Source organism: Cherax quadricarinatus, chromosome 3 (genome assembly GCF_038502225.1).
Source record: "Cherax quadricarinatus isolate ZL_2023a chromosome 3, ASM3850222v1, whole genome shotgun sequence".
NCBI classification, from domain to species: domain Eukaryota; kingdom Metazoa; phylum Arthropoda; class Malacostraca; order Decapoda; family Parastacidae; genus Cherax; species Cherax quadricarinatus.
This window is the reverse complement of record NC_091294.1, coordinates 79,623,946-79,644,573: the sequence shown is the minus strand read 5'-3', so window position 1 is coordinate 79,644,573 and position 20,628 is coordinate 79,623,946. Positions and strand designations below refer to the sequence as shown.

At 42.4% G+C, this 20,628-nt stretch overlaps 1 protein-coding gene across 4 annotated transcripts in view; it reads right to left on the bottom strand.

The window, feature by feature from the left end:
* Window positions 1-388: 388 nt before the first annotated feature.
* Window positions 389-20,628, bottom strand: part of LOC128706620 (golgin subfamily A member 4-like) — a gene marked incomplete at its 5' end in the record, with an annotated part of 145,724 nt that continues 125,484 nt past the window's right edge. For 2 of the 4 annotated variants that reach the window (XM_070093010.1, XM_070093026.1), the window contains 9 exon segments: window positions 389-2,156; window positions 4,817-4,908; window positions 8,412-8,501; window positions 8,731-8,890; window positions 11,087-11,211; window positions 15,184-15,381; window positions 18,813-18,943; window positions 19,115-19,296; window positions 19,534-20,427. In XM_070093010.1, the coding sequence (XP_069949111.1) occupies window positions 4,825-4,908; window positions 8,412-8,501; window positions 8,731-8,890; window positions 11,087-11,211; window positions 15,184-15,381; window positions 18,813-18,943; window positions 19,115-19,296; window positions 19,534-20,427 (1,864 nt within the window). 4 annotated transcript variants of the gene reach the window in all.

Here is a 20,628-nt window from a genome sequence, read left to right as displayed (position 1 = left end):
CAAATGTCACCAGGCCTCTTAACTCTTGCAAGAGTACAAAATTTAGTCCTGGTATATATATTAAGAAGATGGAGGCCAGAGTACATATATATAAATATATACAACCTATGATCAGTTTAGGTACTGTGTATTAAGCCTACAACCTAAAACATATTGTATTTTTGGCACCACAAAGAATTTGAAGATGGAAAGTAACAGTGATGGAGGTTAGGTTAGGTTAGGTTAGGTTAGGTTAGGTTAGGTTAGGTTAGGTTAGGTTAGGTTAGGTTATGGCAGGTTAAGGTTAGGTTATGGCAGGTTAAGGTTAGGTTATGGCAGGTTAAGGTTAGGTTATGGCAGGTTAAGGTTAGGTTATGGCAGGTTAAGGTTAGGTTATGGCAGGTTAAGGTTAGGTTAAGGTTAGGTTAGGTTAAGGCTAGGTTAAGGCTAGGTTAAGGTTAAGGTTAGGTTATGTTAAGGCTAGGTTAAGGCTAGATTAAGGTTAGGTTAAGGTTAGGTTAGGTTAAGGCTAGGTTAAGGCTAGGTTAAGGCTAGGTTAAGGTTAGGTTAAGGTTAGGTTAAGGTTAAGGTTAGGTTAGGTTAAGGCTAGGTTAAGGCTAGGTTAAGGCTAGGTTAAGGTTAGGTTAAGGTTAGGTTAAGGTTAGGTTAAGGTTAGGTTAAGGTTATGCTAAGGTTAGGTTAAGGTTAGGTTAAGGTTAGGTTAAGTTAGGATAGGTTAGGTTAGGTTAAGGTTCTATCAGATACACAGTTTTGGTACCTATGTCATGTACTATGTCATGTACTATGTCATGTACTATGTCATGTACTATGTCATGTACTATGTCATGTACTATGTCATGTACTATGTCATGTACTATGTCATGTACTATGTCATGTACTATGTCATGTACTATGTCATGTACTATGTCATGTACTATGTCATGTACTATGTCATGTACTATGTCATGTACTATGTCATGTACTATGTCATGTACTCCATTACTCTAGGTACAAAAAATTACACTCGAGTTGAACATGTAGAGTACACATTCTGTTAATTGTTAAGTATAAACAAAGTCTCAATCTCATTCACAGGGTTCACTAAACCCATATGAGCCACAGGGCAGCCGGAGAATGGGGTCACAATGGTCACAGGTGGATTATAATTGACCCAGTAGGTGGGTGCCACTGTACAGCAATGCTCTCTAACCAGGTAAAATCTGTTGTATTTTGTGAAGTTGTAGACCCGTGTGAGTCGCTCACAACAAGGTCTGTGGCCGCTTGTCGTCGCCACGCCTCCGGCCAATGTTTTCCATTGTTGTACAAATGTTACGTGATGACAATCAAACAATCAGAGTGGTGTAAGACCCATCGCTCGGGTCAACCATACAGATAATATCCTTCTGCGTGTGTAGAACGATGGGTCTTTAAGACCATGATGGTGCCCAGGCCATGATGGTACCTAGCCTATAATGGTGCCCAGGCCATGATGGTGCCCAGGTCATAATGGTGACCAGGTCATGATGGTGCCCAGGTCATGATGGTGCCCAGACCACAATGGTGCCAGGCCATGATGGTGCCCAGGCCATGATGGTGCCAAGTCCATGATGGTGCCCAGGTCATGATGATGCCCAGGCCATGATGGTGCCCAGACCACGATGGTTCCCAGACCACGATGGTGCCCAGGCCATGAAGGTGCCCAGGCCATGATGGTGCCCAGGCCATGATGGTGCCCAGGTCATGATGGTGCCCAGGCGATGATGGTGCCCAGGTCATGATGGTGCCCAGGCCATGATGGTGCCCAGGTCATGATGGTGCCCAGGCCATGATGGTGCCCAGGCCATGATGGTGCCCAGGCCATGATGATGCCCAGGCCATGATGGTGCCCAGGCCATGATGGTGCCCAGGTCATGATGGTGCCCAGGCCATGATGGTGCTCAGTTAAAATGTTTTCTGGAACGCTGTACTGAGGGATGTTAAATACAGAATCAACTGATGCAGATGGCAGTGGGTGCCAGCAGTGGACTCCAAGGGGCGAGGAGCTGTGACTCGTTCCCAGCAACCACAATTAGGTAAGAGATGTGCTTGTATCATCATTCAGGTACTGTCAGGAAGATCATTCATCTTGTGACTGCAGATGTTCAGTAGAGTCCCAGCCCTTGTGACCAGCCCTGAAGCTGTGGATGAGAAAGTATGTCAGTAAATCTACTATATAAGAAAAAGCACTGCAGAAGGCCTACTGGTTTATGCTAGGTCCAAGTCACACCCACTTAAAAAAGAGCACTACTGTAGGCCTAATGGCCCATGCTAGGCAGGTAACACAACCAGCATAATGGAGTAAAAGACATACAGGAAGAATCAAGAAGTATAGTAATAAGGAACATGCCTAGCATGGAACAGTAGGCCTGCTGCAGTGTTCCTTCTTTATGTTAAGTGCATGAGGGTCTTGTAGGGAGGACTTCTAACAGTGACTAATTTTAAAATTAGTTTCAAATACTGTAATGGACAGTAAAATGCTACAATTGAAGTATGGTGTAGCAGTGTACCTGGAGGGTGTCCCAGGGGTCAACACCCCCCTGGCAGTGTACCTGGAGGGTGTCCCAGGGGTCAACACCCCCCTGGCAGTGTACCTGGAGGGTGTCCCAGGGGTCAACACCCCCCTGGCAGTGTACCTGGAGGGTGTCCCAGGGGTCAACACCCCCCTGGCAGTGTACCTGGAGGGTGTCCCAGGAGTCAACACCCCCCTGGTGGTGTACCTGGAGGGTGTCCCAGGAGTCAACACCCCCCTGGTGGTGTACCTGGAGGGTGTCCCAGGGGTCAACACCCCCTGACTCCCTGGCAGTGTACATGGAGGATGTCCCAGGGGTCAATACCCCCCTGGCAGTGTACCTGGAGGGTGTTCCAGGGGTCAACACCCCCCTGACTCCCTGGCAGTGTACATGGAGGGTGTCCCAGGGGTCAACACCCCCCTGGCAGTGTACCTGGAGGGTGTTCCAGGGGTCAACACCCCCCTGACTCCCTGGCAGTGTACATGGAGGGTGTCCCAGGGGTCAACACCCCCCTGGCAGTGTACATGGAGGGTGTCCCAGGAGTCAACACCCCCCTGGCAGTGTACCTGGAGGGTGTCCCAGGGGTCAACACCCCCCTGACTCCCTGGCAGTGTACATGGAGGATGTCCCAGGGGTCAACACCCCCCTGACTCCCTGGCAGTGTACATGGAGGATGTCCCAGGGGTCAATACCCCCCTGGCAGTGTACCTGGAGGGTGTTCCAGGGGTCAACACCCCCCTGACTCCCTGGCAGTGTACATGGAGGATGTCCCAGGGGTCAATACCCCCCTGGCAGTGTACCTGGAGGGTGTCCCAGGGGTCAACGCCCCCTGACTCCCTGGCAGTGTACATGGAGGATGTCCCAGGGGTCAATACCCCCCTGGCAGTGTACCTGGAGGGTGTTCCAGGGGTCAACACCCCCCTGACTCCCTGGCAGTGTACATGGAGGATGTCCCAGGGGTCAACACCCCCCTGACTCCCTGGCAGTGTACCTGGAGGGTGTCCCAGGGGTCAACACCCCCTGGCAGTGTACATGGAGGATGTCCCAGGGGTCAATACCCCCCTGGTCCCCTGTCCTAAACCGGTCCATGAACTTTCTTCACCACTGCTGATATTTTAAAAATCATTCTACTTTCTTGTGGAAAAGAAGTACACGTTGTATGGTGGAAAATATGGTATATCGTGGCATCAGATGATGGTGTAGCAGACACAGATACTGTCAGTAGCAGGCAGGATACCCCAGTGCAAGTTATACTCAACGGATAGTCCAGGAGTAAGAAAGTTGTTGTGATGTCCACTGTACTAAGATTCCATAACATTGTTGAGTCTGACAAGAAGTACATATATGCTACACAGTACCCACAAGATAAAGAATAAGACACATGTCTAGATCTACTGCACCTCCCTCGCCTGACACCTCCCTCGCCTGACACCTCCCTCGCCTGACACCAGTATACACAAGAAGGTACCACATATATAGCACCTGTTTTCAGTGTTACACATTTCCATCGGCTTTCAACTGAGATGTTCCATCCGTTGGTGACTATCAAATTCGGGTGGAACGTTATGACTCAATTTGAAGCTAACAAAAATAGGAACACTAAAAAAGGAATATAGGTGTGGTGCCTTCATGTAAGCACCGGTCATCCTGCCTGTGCTTCACATCCTTCATGTAAGCACCGGTCATCCTGCCTGTGCTTCACATCCTTCATGTAAGCACCGGTCATCCTGCCTGTGCTTCACATCCTTCATGTAAGCACCGGTCATCCTGCCTGTGCTTCACATCCTTCATGTAAGCACCGGTCATCCTGCCTGTGCTTCACATCCTTCATGTAAGCACCGGTCATCCTGCCTGTGCTCCACATCCTTCATGTAAGCACCGGTCATCCTACCTGTGCTCCACATCCTTTAAGATTCTTGTGTTCTTCATCTCCAGATATGAGGGACTGATTAACTCATATTTTTTGTGTACCTCTTCAGTCTTCCCATCACATCCTTGTATTGACAGTCACTGGATGGACAAATGGCTACAAATAAAGACACCCAGATGTTGTACATGAGTCTAATTCTTCATCTTGTGGATACTGAACATAGTTTTGTGGATGGTTAATGACTCGTTAATCACCACACAGGTTAAAAGACTAATTTAACACACTTTTGTAATTAAAAATGCCTCATTAATCACCACACAGGTTAAATGACATGCTGGTGAGTTGGGAGTACCACGCTTTAAGCTTAGTCAAGGCTACTAAGCTAAGCTTATAGTCAAGACTATTAATGTCATCTTGCCTCAATAATCACAGAGTCTTGGATGGATCTGATCTATCATCTTCTTGCAAGAGCGATGGATGGAGGGTAGTCCGCTCTATCTCCACTTGTAGCTGATGGTCAACCCATGACAAGTAAATTTATGTATAAACTTACAAGCAAGTATATCTATATATACGTACTATAATAACATGGAGTATCCACAGAAATAGTTCGGACTTCTACTGTATTTTTGTGAAAATCATTACAATGCAACGACATAAACATTACAGAAAGCTGCAATACACTGCTACTGTCGTTAATATTTTGTTGCTGACCTCGACGATCAGTTGAGGTCATTTGGACGACCCGTCACTCAGATTACCAGAGTGATGAATGGATTACTGGTTGACCCATGTCCTGGATCAGCTGTTGCAAGCATGATATGGATGACATGTGGCAGGATTCCATCTTTTTCATGGTATTTGAGACACTGTCCATAGGTCTAAGGTGTGTAGTATTCCCCCATCTACATTAAGTCTTCAACTTACAAACTTATTGGGGACCTCCTGTGTTGTGTATAATAACAATATTATGCACAATAATGATACAATAATGATGATATACACAGTACAGAAGATTCTCAACATGTTTGTAAGTCGAGGACTTACTGCATTGTATAACCTTAGTATCTGTCTGGGTCAGTGTACTGAAGGAGGGTGAGGTGCCCTGCTTCATCAGCAGGTACGACCCAGTGTACACAGTGAATACTGTAAAACACAATCCATCCTGGTTTAGGGTTTAGCGGTTGAATTGTTCATGGGGGTTTATACTACCTTCTCCAGTGTTAAAACAAATGATGACTTCTACAGCGCTGCTCTCAAGGACCACCTGTTGAATATTTGCAAAATTCCCAGCTGCACCATCTTCATGCATAACACCACCCTGTCACAAGGCCAAAATATTCACCAAACAGCTTGCTGAAAACAATACTGATGTTTTAAAATGTCCAGGGAATAGTGCAGACCTCAGTCCTACTGGGAATGTCTAAAATATCATGAAAAGAAAGAATCATGCCACATGTCATCCATATTATCCTGAAACAACAGATCAAAGACATAGGTTAACCAGTTATCCATTCATTACTCCTATAATCCGAGCGACGGCTTGCCCAAACAACTTCAACTGGTTGTTGAGGACAAGGAGATGACAAAATTAACTACAGCACTGAGTATCACAATGTTTATTTTGCCATCTCTATGTCGTCACTTTTTAACAACTTTCACAACAATAGAGTGAAAATTCTGAATATTTCTGCTAGCACTAAAGTCAACTCTACCAGAAAACTCTGTCCACTGCAATTTTTCATAAATTTGACTGAAAAAGTGTGTCAGAAATTGAATGTGATGTATTGTGAGGGTCTGGTTAATGTGATGTATTGTGAGGGTCTGGTTAATGTGATGTATTGTGAGGGTCTGGTTAATGTGATGTATTGTGAGGGGTCTGGTTAATGTGATGTATTGTGAGGAGTCTGGTTAATGTGATGTATTGTGAGGGTCTGATTAATGTGATGTATTGTAAGGGTCTGGTTAATGTGATGTATTGTGAGGGTCTGGTTAATGTGATGTATTGTGAGGAGTCTGATTAATGTGATGTATTGTGAGGAGTCTGGTTAATGTGATGTATTGTGAGGGTCTGGTTAATGTGATGTATTGTGAGGGTCTGGTTAATGTGATGTATTGTGAGGGTCTGGTTAATGTGATGTATTGTGAGGAGTCTGGTTAATGTGATGTATTGTGAGGAGTCTGGTTAATGTGATGTATTGTGAGGAGTCTGGTTAATGTGATGTATTGTGAGGAGTCTGGTTAATGTGATGTATTGTGAGGAGTCTGGTTAATGTGATGTATTGTGAGGAGTCTGGTTAATGTGATGTATTGTGAGGAGTCTGGTTAATGTGATGTATTGTGAGGGGTCTGATTAATGTGATGTATTGTGAGGGGTCTGATTAATGTGATGTATTGTGAGGGTCTGGTTAATGTGATGTATTGTGAAGGATCTGAGTAATGTGATGTATTGTGAGGAGTCTGGTTAATGTGATGTATTGTGAGGAGTCTGATTAATGTGATGTATTGTGAGGAGTCTGATTAATGTGATATATTGTGAGGAGTCTGGTTAATGTGATGTATTGTGAGGAGTCTGGTTAATGTGATGTACAGTGGACCCCCAGTTAACGATATTTTTTCACTCCAGAAGTATGTTCAGGTGCCAGTACTGACCGAATTTGTTCCCATAAGGAATATTGTGAAGTAGATTAGTCCATTTCAGACCCCCAAACATACACGTACAAACGCACTTACATAAATACACTTACATAATTGGTCACATTCGGAGGTGATCGTTATGCGGGGGTCCACTGTATTGTGAGGAGTCTGATTAATGTGATGTATTGTGAGGGTCTGATTAATGTGATGTATTGTGAGGGTCTGGGTAGCTGCAGGTTCAACTTTATATCAACATTTTCAATAACATCTACAAGGAATGATGCTATATAAGAGAAGTGACTCTGTATAATGCAATAGAACGGTAAGAGATAGTGATGAGTCCTTATCTCTCACATCAGAGATTATATAACATTATCTCTCACTGTAATTCATTCATTCATTCATTCTCATTCTCTCTCTTTCATTCTCATTCTCTCTCTCTCATTCTCATTCTCTCTCTCTCATTCTCATTCTCTCTCTCTCATTCTCATTCTCTCTCTCTCACACACACACACATATATTTATTAATATATACCATAAACCATCAATTTAATGGGCTTCAATTCACATACTGGATATATGAGAGAAAATCCACTGGGTCACGGGTTCACAAACAACAAAGTCCATTGTTAACGAGGTCGTAAGTCATTGTTACAAATTCCACCTCTATCAATCACTGGCCATCCGCTAGCCTCAACTAGTCCGCTGAATAGAGTGCTTACCATACACGTTTCACACATGATTAATACTCACTTACAAGCACCTTTTTCAACTGCATCCACACCCTAAATAAAATGGAAAAACCAACAGAATAAAATAACCGAGAGTCAATAGTCAAAAAAAAAGAAAGAAAAAAAAAAGAATATTTCTAGATATTTAAATAGATTTTTTTAGAGTTTTACCCAAATTAAAAAATTTTTGTTAATACTCATTTTTTTTTTTTGTTAATTGATTTCAAGCTGAAATTTGGTTTAGTCAATTTTAATTGAATAAGGCATACACCAGGCATGACAACCTGACTTACACCAGGCATGACAACCTGACTTACACCAAGAGTTACAACCTGACTTACACCTGACATTATGACCCGACTTACACCAGGTATGACAACCAGACTTACACCAGGTATGACAACCAGACTTACACCAGGCATGATGACCTGACTTACACCAAGCCTGATGACCCTAGACTTACACCAGATGTAACAACCATAAGCTTATACCAGATGTAAAAACCCTAGAATTACACCAGGTGTAACAACCCTAGATTTACACCAGGTGCAACAACCCTAGACTTACACCAGGTGTAACAACCCTACACTTACACCAGGTATAATAACCCCAGACTTACACCAGGTGTAACAACCCCAGACTCACCAAATTCTGGCGCTGTTCCTCATGTTCGAAGATTTCTTGTTGTTGTTGAGCATCGAACTTGACCACAGCACATAGCACCTTGCTCAGGGTCTGTCAACCATCATATATACTGTTAATACTTCTCTTATATAACACTGATTTCAGATAACACTGATTTCAGATAACACTTCATATAATACTTGTGTTCTATTTTATATCACACAAATACAAAATAAGCAACACAAGTACATTACAGTAACTCAATCTATTACAATAGAGCAATACAATCTATTACAATACAGCAACACAATCTATCACAACATAGCAGCACAAGGCTGACCTGTGTTTCTTTGCCTAACATGTACTGATAGAGAATGTTCTTCAGATATTCAAACTCTGCTGCCTCCTCCAGCGACACTCCCAGCCTCACTCCGCCTCCGCCTCCGCCTCTTGACCTCCGCTTCACCTCCAGCAAGGCTTTCAATTCTCCGATCTCCTTCCTGGAACATTAATCAAAAGATCGCTATGTATTTGCAAGTGTTTTGGGCAAGATTAAGGCTATTTTAGGCTTATAAGGGCAATAAGTATTAAGCAGGTCGTCGATCTGCCATGGCGTCACATTCCCACGAAGCCGTCGGAAGTTGACAATATCATAAGTTGTAAATATCCCACAGTCACAGTGTAGGTGGTAGTGACATCACACACCCACACTACCACCTATTAAGCTTACTACATATTACACTACATATTACAGCTTACTAACCCCACACTACATATTACAACTTACTAACCCCACACTACATATTACAACTTACTAACCCCACACTACATATTACAACTTACTAACCCCACACTACATATTACAACTTACTAACCCCACACTACATATTACAACTTACTAACCCCACACTACATATTACAACTTACTAACCCCACACTACATATTACAACTTACTAACCCCACACTACATATTACAACTTACTAACCCCACACTACATATTACAACTTACTAACCCCACACTACATATTACAACTTACTAAGCCCACACTACATATTACAGCTTACTAACCCCACACTACATATTACAACTTACTAACCCCACACTACATATTACAGCTTACTAACCCCACACTACATATTACAGCTTACTAACCCCACACTACATATTACAGCTTACTAAGCCCATACTACATATTACAGCTTACTAACCCCACACTACATATTACAGCTTACTAACCCCACACTACATATTACAGCTTACTAAGCCCTACTACATATTACAACTTACTAAGCCCATACTACATATTACAACTTACTAAGCCCACACTACATATTACAACTTACTAACCCCACACTACATATTACAGCTTACTAAGCCCTACTACATATTACAACTTACTAAGCCCATACTACATATTACAACTTACTAACCCCACACTACATATTACAACTTACTAACCCCACACTACATATTACAGCTTACTAAGCCCATACTACATATTACAGCTTACTAACCCCACACTACATATTACAACTTACTAAGCCCACACTACATATTACAACTTACTAACCCCACACTACATATTACAGCTTACTAACCCCACACTACATATTACAACTTACTAACCCCACACTACATATTACAGCTTACTAACCCCACACTACATATTACAGCTTACTAACCCCACACTACATATTACAGCTTACTAAGCCCATACTACATATTACAGCTTACTAACCACACACTACATATTACAGCTTACTAACCCCACACTACATATTACAACTTACTAACCCCACACTACATATTACAGCTTACTAAGCCCATACTACATATTACAGCTTACTAACCCCACACTACATATTACACCTTACTAACCACACACTACATATTACAGCTTACTAAGCCCATACTACATATTACAGCTTACTAACCCCACACTACATATTACAACTTACTAACCCCACGCTACATATTACAGCTTACTAAGCCCATACTACATATTACAGCTTACTAACCCCACACTACATATTACAACTTACTAACCCCACACTACATATTACAACTTACTAACCCCACACTACATATTACAACTTACTAACCCCACACTACATATTACAACTTACTAACCCCACACTACATATTACAGCTTACTAAGCCCTACTACATATTACAGCTTACTAACCCCACACTACATATTACAACTTACTAACCCCACACTACATATTACAACTTACTAACCCCACACTACATATTACAGCTTACTAAGCCCATACTACATATTACAGCTTACTAAGCCCACACTACATATTACAGCTTACTAACCCCACACTACATATTACAACTTACTAACCCCACACTACATATTACAACTTACTAAGCCCACACTACATATTACAGCTTACTAAGCCCACACTACATATTACAACTTACTAACCCCACACTACATATTACAGCTTACTAACCCCACACTACATATTACAACTTACTAAGCCCACACTACATATTACAACTTACTAACCCCACACTACATATTACAACTTACTAACCCCACACTACATATTACAGCTTACTAAGCCCACACTACATATTACAGCTTACTAAGCCCACACTACATATTACAGCTTACTAAGCCCACACTACACATTACAGTTTACTAAGCTTGCAGTAGCTATTCAAGCTTGTTCACTCACCCATAATTAAGCTTCACCTCCTCCAGTTCTCTTCGTTGAGCTGCTACTTGCTTCTTAAGAAGCTCCACAGATTCAGTGCCGTTCCTGAACGCTGCCGCTGCTACTTGTGTTAGTCGTTCCAGTTCCTGCAACACATACTGGAGGTTAATGTACATACTGGAGGCTAATGTACATACTGGAGGCTAATGTACATACTGGAGGCTAATGTACATACTGGAGGCTAATGTACATACTGGAGGCTAATGTACACACCGGAGGTTAATGTACATACTGGAGGTTAATGTACATACTGGAGGTTAATGCACATACTGGAGGTTAATGTACGTACAAGCAGAAAATATCCATGTAAGCAATTTGCTATGCATACATTTACGTGTGAGTGCATGTGTACATAACGTAAGTGTATGTGTACATGAGTGTAGGTGTTCACTTGAGTGTTAGTGTATATGAGTGTCCTTTGTGATGTAAGAGTGTATTTGACTCGACTCACGAAATCGTAATGGCACGATTGCAAACAAAACTCCAGACCATCGCATTAGCCACTGGACCAGCTAGCCACAATAAGATTCGTCCAACTAGGTATATTTCTACACCATAGGAAGGTTAGCATAGGCACCACTGTGACCACAAATGCAAGTATTTACAGACGAATCTCCAGCTAGCATGGCCGTGACGAACTCTAGCTCAAGTCCCCTCAAAGCCATTAACATGACTCATGAAATCGTAATGACACGATTGCAAACAAACCATACCACAGGTGGGGTTTGATCCCGCAGTCAGAGTCTCAAAACTCCAGACCGTCGTGTAAGCCACTGGGCCAGCTAGCCACAATAAGATTCGTCTAACTAGGTATATTTCTTCACCATAGGAAGGTTAGCATAGGCACCACTGTGACCACAAATGCAAGTTTTTAAAGACGAATCTCCAGCTAGCATGGCCGTGACGAACTCTAGCTCAAGTCCCCTCAAAGCCGTTAACATGACTCACGAAATCGTAATGACACGATTGCAAACAAACTTGCATTTGTGGTCACAGTGGTGCCTATGCTACCCTTCCTATGGTGTAGAAATATACCTAGCTGGACGAATCTTATTGTGGCTAGCTGGTCCAGTGGCTAACGCGACGGTCTGGAGTTTTGAGACTCTCTGACCGCGGGATCAAACCCCACCCGTGGTATTTCATACATCAGGTCACAGGACGGACCTGACTAGCCAGCAAGACTGTGCCACACCCTGTCCACACTCTGGCCACATCATGGCCACATCATGGGAGTGTGAAAACTGGGAAATACCCAACATGGAATGCAAGACCTCTCAGGTCTTGCGTTCCATGTTGATGTTTCTCGAAATTCTGACTCCAAGAGTCACCCAATGGAGGGTGACCTCCGGACCTTGGAGTTAAAGGGGGTTGTAACAATACAGTAGTCCCCCTATATCCATGGGAGATACCTTCCAAGAATTAGTGTGGATACCAGAAACCATGGATAGTAGCCAGCACTATATATACAGTGGATCCCCGGTTTACGATATTATTTCATTCCAGAAGTATGTTCAGGTGCCAGTACTGACTGAATTTGTTCCCATAAGGAATATTGTGAATTAGATTAGTCCATTTCAGACCCCCAAACATACACATACAAATGCACTTACATAAATACACTTACATAATTGGTCGCATTGGGAGCTGATCGTAAACCGGGGGTCCACTGTATAAGTCATTTTTGGTTTACATACATACCTATGATAAAGTTTGATAAATTATGCACAACAAATCTAGAATTATCAGTCTTTCACCAATGGGAAGCAACTCACGGCTTCTCTTAGGTTTTGAAGAACAGCCATCATCACTATTGCATTTTATGACCATTATTAAGCAAAATTAAGGGTTATTTTTGGACCACAGTAAACAGTGGATAACTGAAACTGCAGATAGTGAATCTGCTGACACATTGGTTCTATTGTACACACATAACCTGACCCTGCCAGCTGCCCTATTTACTGGCTCCATCTCTCTTTTGTGTCAGTGTGACTTTGTAAATGGTCCAAGTTAGACCAAAATGTCATCCTAAGCTCATCTCTCCTATGTGGGGATTGTGTAGTGTTCCAGGTATGGTATTGTGCCATCTTTAAGGAGGATGCACGGACGACCATACAAGCCCACGAAAACATCTACAAGGAAAAAGTTTTGGATTACAGTAAATCCTCAACTAAGGAAAATATTGAAAAATTTTTGTATTGTGTATATTATTATTATATAATTACTATATATAATATCATTATTATACACAATACAGGAGGTCCACAATGTGTTTGTAAGTTGAACACTTCCTGTATTATGAATATTATACATAATACAGGAGGTCCACAATGTGTTTGTAAGTTGAACACTTCCTGTATTATGAATATTATACATAATACAGGAGGTCCACAATGTGTTTGTAAGTTGAACACTTCCTGTATTATGAATATTATACATAATACAGGAGGTCCACAATGTGTTTGTAAGTTGAACACTTCCTGTATTATGAATATTATACATAATACAGGAGGTCCACAATGTGTTTGTAAGTTGAACACTTCCTGTATTATGAATATTATACATAATACAGGAGGTCCACAATGTGTTTGTAAGTTGAACACTTCCTGTATTATGAATATTATACATAATACAGGAGGTCCACAATGTGTTTGTAAGTTGAACACTTCCTGTATTATGAATATTATACATAATACAGGAGGTCCACAATGTGTTTGTAAGTTGAACACTTCCTGTATTATGAATATTATACATAATACAGGAGGTCCACAATGTGTTTGTAAGTTGAACACTTCCTGTATTATGAATATTATACATAATACAGGAGGTCCACAATGTGTTTGTAAGTTGAACACTTCCTGTATTATGAATATTATACATAATACAGGAGGTCCACAATGAACACTTCCTGTACTCCTAATGGTCATAATCATAATCATGACTTTTAAAGAGATGAAGGGAAAACCAGCAGAAGTCCTCAGTCAAATGACCAAAACCTCCAGCTGCAGGTCATAACACTAGGACCCACATCAGGAAACACTTGTCCTCTTTCCTGACTATTATTATACCTACTTAAAAGGAGAGCCTGGAGCACAGGACTGACAGAGAGCAGTAGCAGGGTACTGCCCTCTGTCAGCCAAGTGTGAGCCAGAGGCTCTAGTGGAGACCTGGACAGTGCTTGCTGAGAGCCTTGCTTGTGCAGTGTGTGTTTTGGAACCTGTGGCTACAGACTGACTGTAGAGCCCATATTATATAGTAGGTTAGGTTCTGGGCTACAGGGGGTTCTACAGTAATTACATGATATCCTGCAGTAGTTACATGATATCCTGCAGTAGTTACATGATATCCTGCAGTAGTTACATGATATCCTGCAGTAGTTACATGATATCCTGCAGTAGTTACATGATATCCTGCAGTAGTTACATGATATCCTGCAGTAGTTACATGATATCCTGCAGTAGTTACATGATATCCTGCAGTAGTTACATGATATCCTGCAGTAGTTACATGATATCCTGCAGTAGTTACATGATATCCTGCAGTAGTTACATGATATCCTGCAGTAGTTACATGATATCCTGCAGTAGTTACATGATATCCTGCAGTAGTTACATGATATCCTGCAGTAGTTACATGATATCCTGCAGTAGTTACATGATATCCTGCAGTAGTTACATGATATCCTGCAGTAGTTACATGATATCCTGCAGTAGTTACATGATATCCTGCAGTAGTTACATATCCTGCAGTAGTTACATGTTAACCTAGAGTAGTTACATATTAACCTACAGTAGTTACATGTTATACTACAGTAGTTACATGTTATACTACAGTAGTTACATGTTATACTACAGTAGTTACATGTTAACCTACAGTAGTTACATGTTATACTACAGTAGTTACATGTTAATCTACAGTAGTTACATGTTAACCTACAGTAGTTACATGTTAACCTACAGTAGTTACATGTTAACCTACAGTAGTTACATGTTAACCTACAGTAGTCACATGTTATCCTACAGTAGCTACAGGGGATCCTACAGTAGTTATAGGAGTCTTACCCTGCGTTCCTTGTTCCACTCTGTAGTAAGGTCGTCCTTCTGGTCTAGGAGCTGCGCCTCACGTTGTCGGACCATCTTCTCGGCCCGGACCTTCCATGTGGCCTCCACCTGCTTGATGTGGTGCTCATGTTGGGCTGCCAGGGCTGCCAGTTGCTCCTCATACTGTTGAACAAACCTACATAGTTCTTCATCCTTCTCCTGGTGGGTCCAGGGTGGACCAGGTGGGTTCAGGATGGACCAGAGGGTTTAGGGTCAACCAGGAGAGGTTTAGGGTGGACCAGTTGGGTTTGAGATGGACCAGGTGGGTTTGGCAGTGGACAAGGTGGGTTTGGGGGTGGACAAGGTGGGTTTGGGGGTGGATAAGGTGGGTTCAGGGTGGACCAGGTAGGTTGAAGACAGACCAGGTGGGTCCAGGACAGACCAGGTGGGTTCAGGACAGACCAGGTGGGTTCAGGACAGACCAGGTGGGTTCAGGACAGACCAGGTGAGTTCAGGATAGACCAGGTGGGGTCAGGACGAACCAGGAAGATTCAACGTTGCAGTCAGAGACCAGAATTTACAGGTGGGGTCAGGACGAACCAGGAAGATTCAACGTTGCAGTCAGAGGAATTTACACACACACACAGCGGGCAGGATGCACATACGAAGTCCACATATTGTGTACACATGAGGGCCACACATCGTATACATGTCAAGTCCACACACAGTGTGTATGCGAGGTGCACACACCATGTAGGCATAGGGAGAGAGAGAGAGCACAGAGTTAGACATGGTTCAGGTTTTATTTACAATTATTAGACCTATTTGAAAAATAACAAATACAGTGGTGCCTTGGGATACGAACAGCTCAAAACTTGAACAATTATGTAAGTGTATTTATGTAAGTGCCTTTGTAAGTGTATTTTTGGGGGTCTGAAATGGATTAATCTGATTTACATTATTCCTTATGGGAACAAATTTGTTCGGTATCGGCACTCGAATAGTCTTCTGGAAAGAAAAAAATTCGTATCCTGAGGTACCACTGTACTGGAATATTGGGATAAGTCATAATGAACAAAAAATAAATGAAAAAATGGACGACTGGAAGTGTAGTTTGTGAGTAAGACAGGACCATCGCTGTATACACAAGCAGTTCCAGTCCATGTTTGTCCCTCCATTTATTTGTTGACAGTTATTCATTATGATTTGCCTCACGCACCCAGAGTCATTAAGTCGTTGTACAATAATTTCCATCGGTCACTGACGGAATAATATTCTACCTTTCACTACTAGGGTGGAAAACCCCAGCAGTGGATGGTAGAATATTACAGTGCAAAACTACATACTACTTATAGTGTAAGACTATAAGCTTGATCATACTACTTACTGTGTAAGACTATAAGCTTGATCATACTACTTACTGTGTAAGACTATAAGCTTGATCATACTACTTACAGTGTAAGACTATAAGCTTGATCGTACTACTTATAGTGCAAGACTATAAGCTTGATCGTACTACTTATAGTGCAAGACTATAAGCTTGATCGTACTACTTATAGTGCAAGACTATAAGCTTGATCGTACTACTTATAGTGCAAGACTATAAGCTTGATCGTACTACTTATAGTGCAAGACTATAAGCTTGATCGTACTACTTATAGTGCAAGACTATTAGCTTGATCGTACTACTTATAGTGCAAGACTATTAGCTTGATCGTACTACTTATAGTGCAAGACTATAAGCTTGATCGTACTACTTATAGTGCAAGACTATTAGCTTGATCGTACTACTTATAGTGCAAGACTATTAGCTTGATCGTACTACTTATAGTGCATGACTAAGCTTGGTCATACTACTTGTAGTGCAAGACTAAGCTTGATTGTACTACTTACAGTGCAAGACTATAAGCTTCATCATACTATAAAGGCTTGCAATACTGATAAGCTGATGTGTGCAACACGTGTTTTCAACAATACTGACACCTAGGTGTTGCACACCTATCTTAGGCAGCAAGTACACATTCGAGAAAGCTTGACAAAGCTTACTTGACAAAGCTTGCTTGACAAATGAAATGTAATTTCACTCAAAGCCAGGTCAGCATGGATTTAGAACAAGTCGCTCTTGCCTGTCCCAGCTACTGGACCACTATGACAAGGTCCTGGATGCTCTAGTGTACAAAAAATGCAGATGTAGTATACACAGACTTTGCAAAAGCCTTTGACAAGTGTGACCATGTTGTAATAGTGCACAAAATGCATGATAAGGGAATAACAGGAAAAGTTGCTAGATGGATCTATAATTTCCTAGCAAACGGAACACAAAGAGTAATAGTTAACAGAGTAAAGTCTGAGGCAGCTACAGTGACAAGCTCTGTTCCACAAGGCACAGTACTCACTACCATCCTGTTCCTCATCCTCATATCTGATATAGACAGACATTAGCCACAGCACTGTGTCTGCCTTTGAAGATGACACCCGAATTTGCATGACGGTGTCATCCACTGAAGACACTTCGAGTCTCCAAGCGGACATCAATCAAATTTTTAAATGGGCCGCAGAAAACAATATGAAGTTCAATGATGAGAAATTTCAATTACCCTGACATGGAAAACTCGAGGAAATTAAGTGTATCGGAGTATAAAACAAATTCCAACCACACAATAGAGCGAAAAACTAATGTGAAGGACCTGAGAGTTATAATGTCAGAGGATTTCATTTTCACAGATCACAACAATGTATCTACCTCATCTGCTAGAAAAATGATAGGATGGATAATGAGAACCTTCAAGACTAGGGATCCCAAGCCCATGATGATTGTCTTCAAATCACTTGTTCTCTCTAGGCTGGAATATTGCTGTACACTAACAGCCCCTTTCAAGGCAGGCAAAATTGCAGACCTGGAAAACATACAAAGAACTCTCACGGTACACATAAGTACGATAAAGCACCTAAATTACCGAGAACAATTGAAGTCCCTTGATTTGTACTCCCTGGAATGCAGGCAAGGAAGATACATGATAATATACACTAGGAAAGTCCCAAAGGGACTAGTACCAAATTTGCACATGAAAATCACTCCCTATGAAAGCAAAAGACTCAGTAGGAGATGCAACATCCCCCAGTGAAAAGCAGGAGTGCCACAAGTACACTAAGAGACAACACAGTAAGTATCAGGGGCCCAAGACTGTTCAACTGTCTCCCAGCATACATAAGGGGGATTGCCAATAGACCCCTGGCTGTTTTCAAGACCCCAAGATGTCTTCAAGACCCCTGGTTGTCTTCAAGAAGGCACTAGGCAGACACAAAGTCAATACCTGACCAGCTGGGCTATGGATCCTACATTGTTTTACATGTGGCCAACTAACAACCTGGTTGATCAGGTCCTAATCCACAACAAGGCCTGGTCATGAACTGGGCTGTGGGAGCATTGACCCCCAGAACACCCTCCAGGTATACTCCAAGTAAAGCTTCCAAACTATCATAGTTATCTAACCAACCAATAAGCATAATGATCTCGTCTTCTCCCTGGACCTTAATAACCCTGACACCCTCGTCCCTAACCCTGGATCTAATAACAACCCTGGACAACCCCTCAACCTCAATAACAACCATGATGACTTCATCTACAAGGTCGTCGACTGGCACCGTACCTTAAGCTTGGTCTGGTAGTCGATGACAACAGTGTCGAGGGCAGCAGCCTTGTGTCGCGCCGTCGCGGTGGCTTCCTGCAGTGTCTGGCGGTGCTGCCGCACCAGCTCACTTGTCTCAGTGTCTTGCTGATCTGTACCACAACAACAACTATATTTTGCAATAAACCCCCTTTGTGTATTTTTTTTTTTACAGACATAAATGTTACAAGATTAGAAAGAAAAAACTCACTGACCATCGTTCATCCAATTACCATACTGTAACCTTGCTGGTTTCATTATTATTATTATTATTTTATTATTACCATAGGCAGAAGAAATAGTTTGTTGACACTGTTGTTCCTTGGAAGCGACCTGTCGTTGGGTCTCAAGCTCTAGAGCCCTCAGCTGCTGGCGGTGTTGCTCCTGTAGTGAAGTTAGGCTGGACTCCAGCTCCCGGACCCTCTTCCGCTGCTCCTCCACCTCTCCACTGATTACCTCCGACAGTCTGGCGGAGGAGACGTCCACCACACGTTAATATAACACCACAGTGATCACAAACTCGTATTAAGGTTAATACTTATTATTATTGAGTAATAGTGAACCTTACTGATTATCATTTTATAATTATTACAGAAGTATGTCATTTATGTCAGCTATGGTCTGTGTAAGTTACATCATGTACATACTTGTACAAATAAACATTATTATTATTATTATGAGATAAGCTTGAATAATGACCGACCTTAGTCTGTGTTGTGCATCTTGGAGTGACTCTCTTATTCTCTTGTTTTCTTCATCTTTCGTCTTCAATAAATCTTTCAGTCTGGTCACGTCTTCACTAACGTTCGTTCGTGTCTTTTCGTCAACCTGTTCTGCTGTTGTATTTACACTGTTATCGGAGGTGGAGGCAGCGGCCGTGCTTGTTATGCTGGATAGTTTCTCCATTAGGGTTGTCTTCTCTGATTCAAGCTGTGCGACATGAGCTTTGAGTTCCTTTAGGAACTCATTCTCAGATTGTCGCTCCTTTAGGGTAACCGTCGCTTCCTGTTTCTCATTCTCACAAGTTTGTTGTTCCTTTAGGGTAGTGACTGTTGTTTCCTGTCCCTTGTTCTGGTGAACTTGTCGTTCCTTTAGGCAAACGACAGTTGCTTCCAGTTCCTCGTTCTTGCTCTGGAGTTCATTTATTTTAGCTGCGTCAGAAAGTCGCGCCTCGTCCAGTTGTCGTTGCAGCTGTCTAAGCTGGCTAAGCTGGGCCTGTGCATCCAGTCGCAGCTTACTCTCACTCTCCAGGTCCAGGGCCAGCTTGGTGCTGGTCTCCTTGAGGCCCTGGACCTGTTTCTGCAAGTTGACAAGGTTGTTCTGCAAAGTGTGGATGGTCTCTTGTGATTGCACCTCCGTCTCCTCCACCTTGACCTCCAGCTCTGCAACAGTGACCTCCAGCATTGCAACCTGGTGTTGCAGGGCTTCCCTCGCCCCTGTGAGGTCCCCAACCTTCTCCTGCAACTGCAGGTTGAAGGAGTTGAGACTTGCAACCTCCGATTTTGCAGCATCTCGCTCCAGTTGCACAGTGCCTATCTTACTGTGCATGTCTGCATTGTTGACCTCAATCTGACTTATCTGCTTCTCATAACTCAACCTGAGCAACACAATAAAGCAGAGTTTACTGTATGTGCAACACAATAAAGGAGAGTTTACTGAATCTGCAACACAATAAAGCAGAGTTTACTGTATGTGCAACACAATAAAGGAAAGTTTACTGAATCTGCAACACAATAAAGCAGATAGAGTAAACTCTGCATATAAAACAGTAATAAAGAAGAATTATTGCCTATACTAG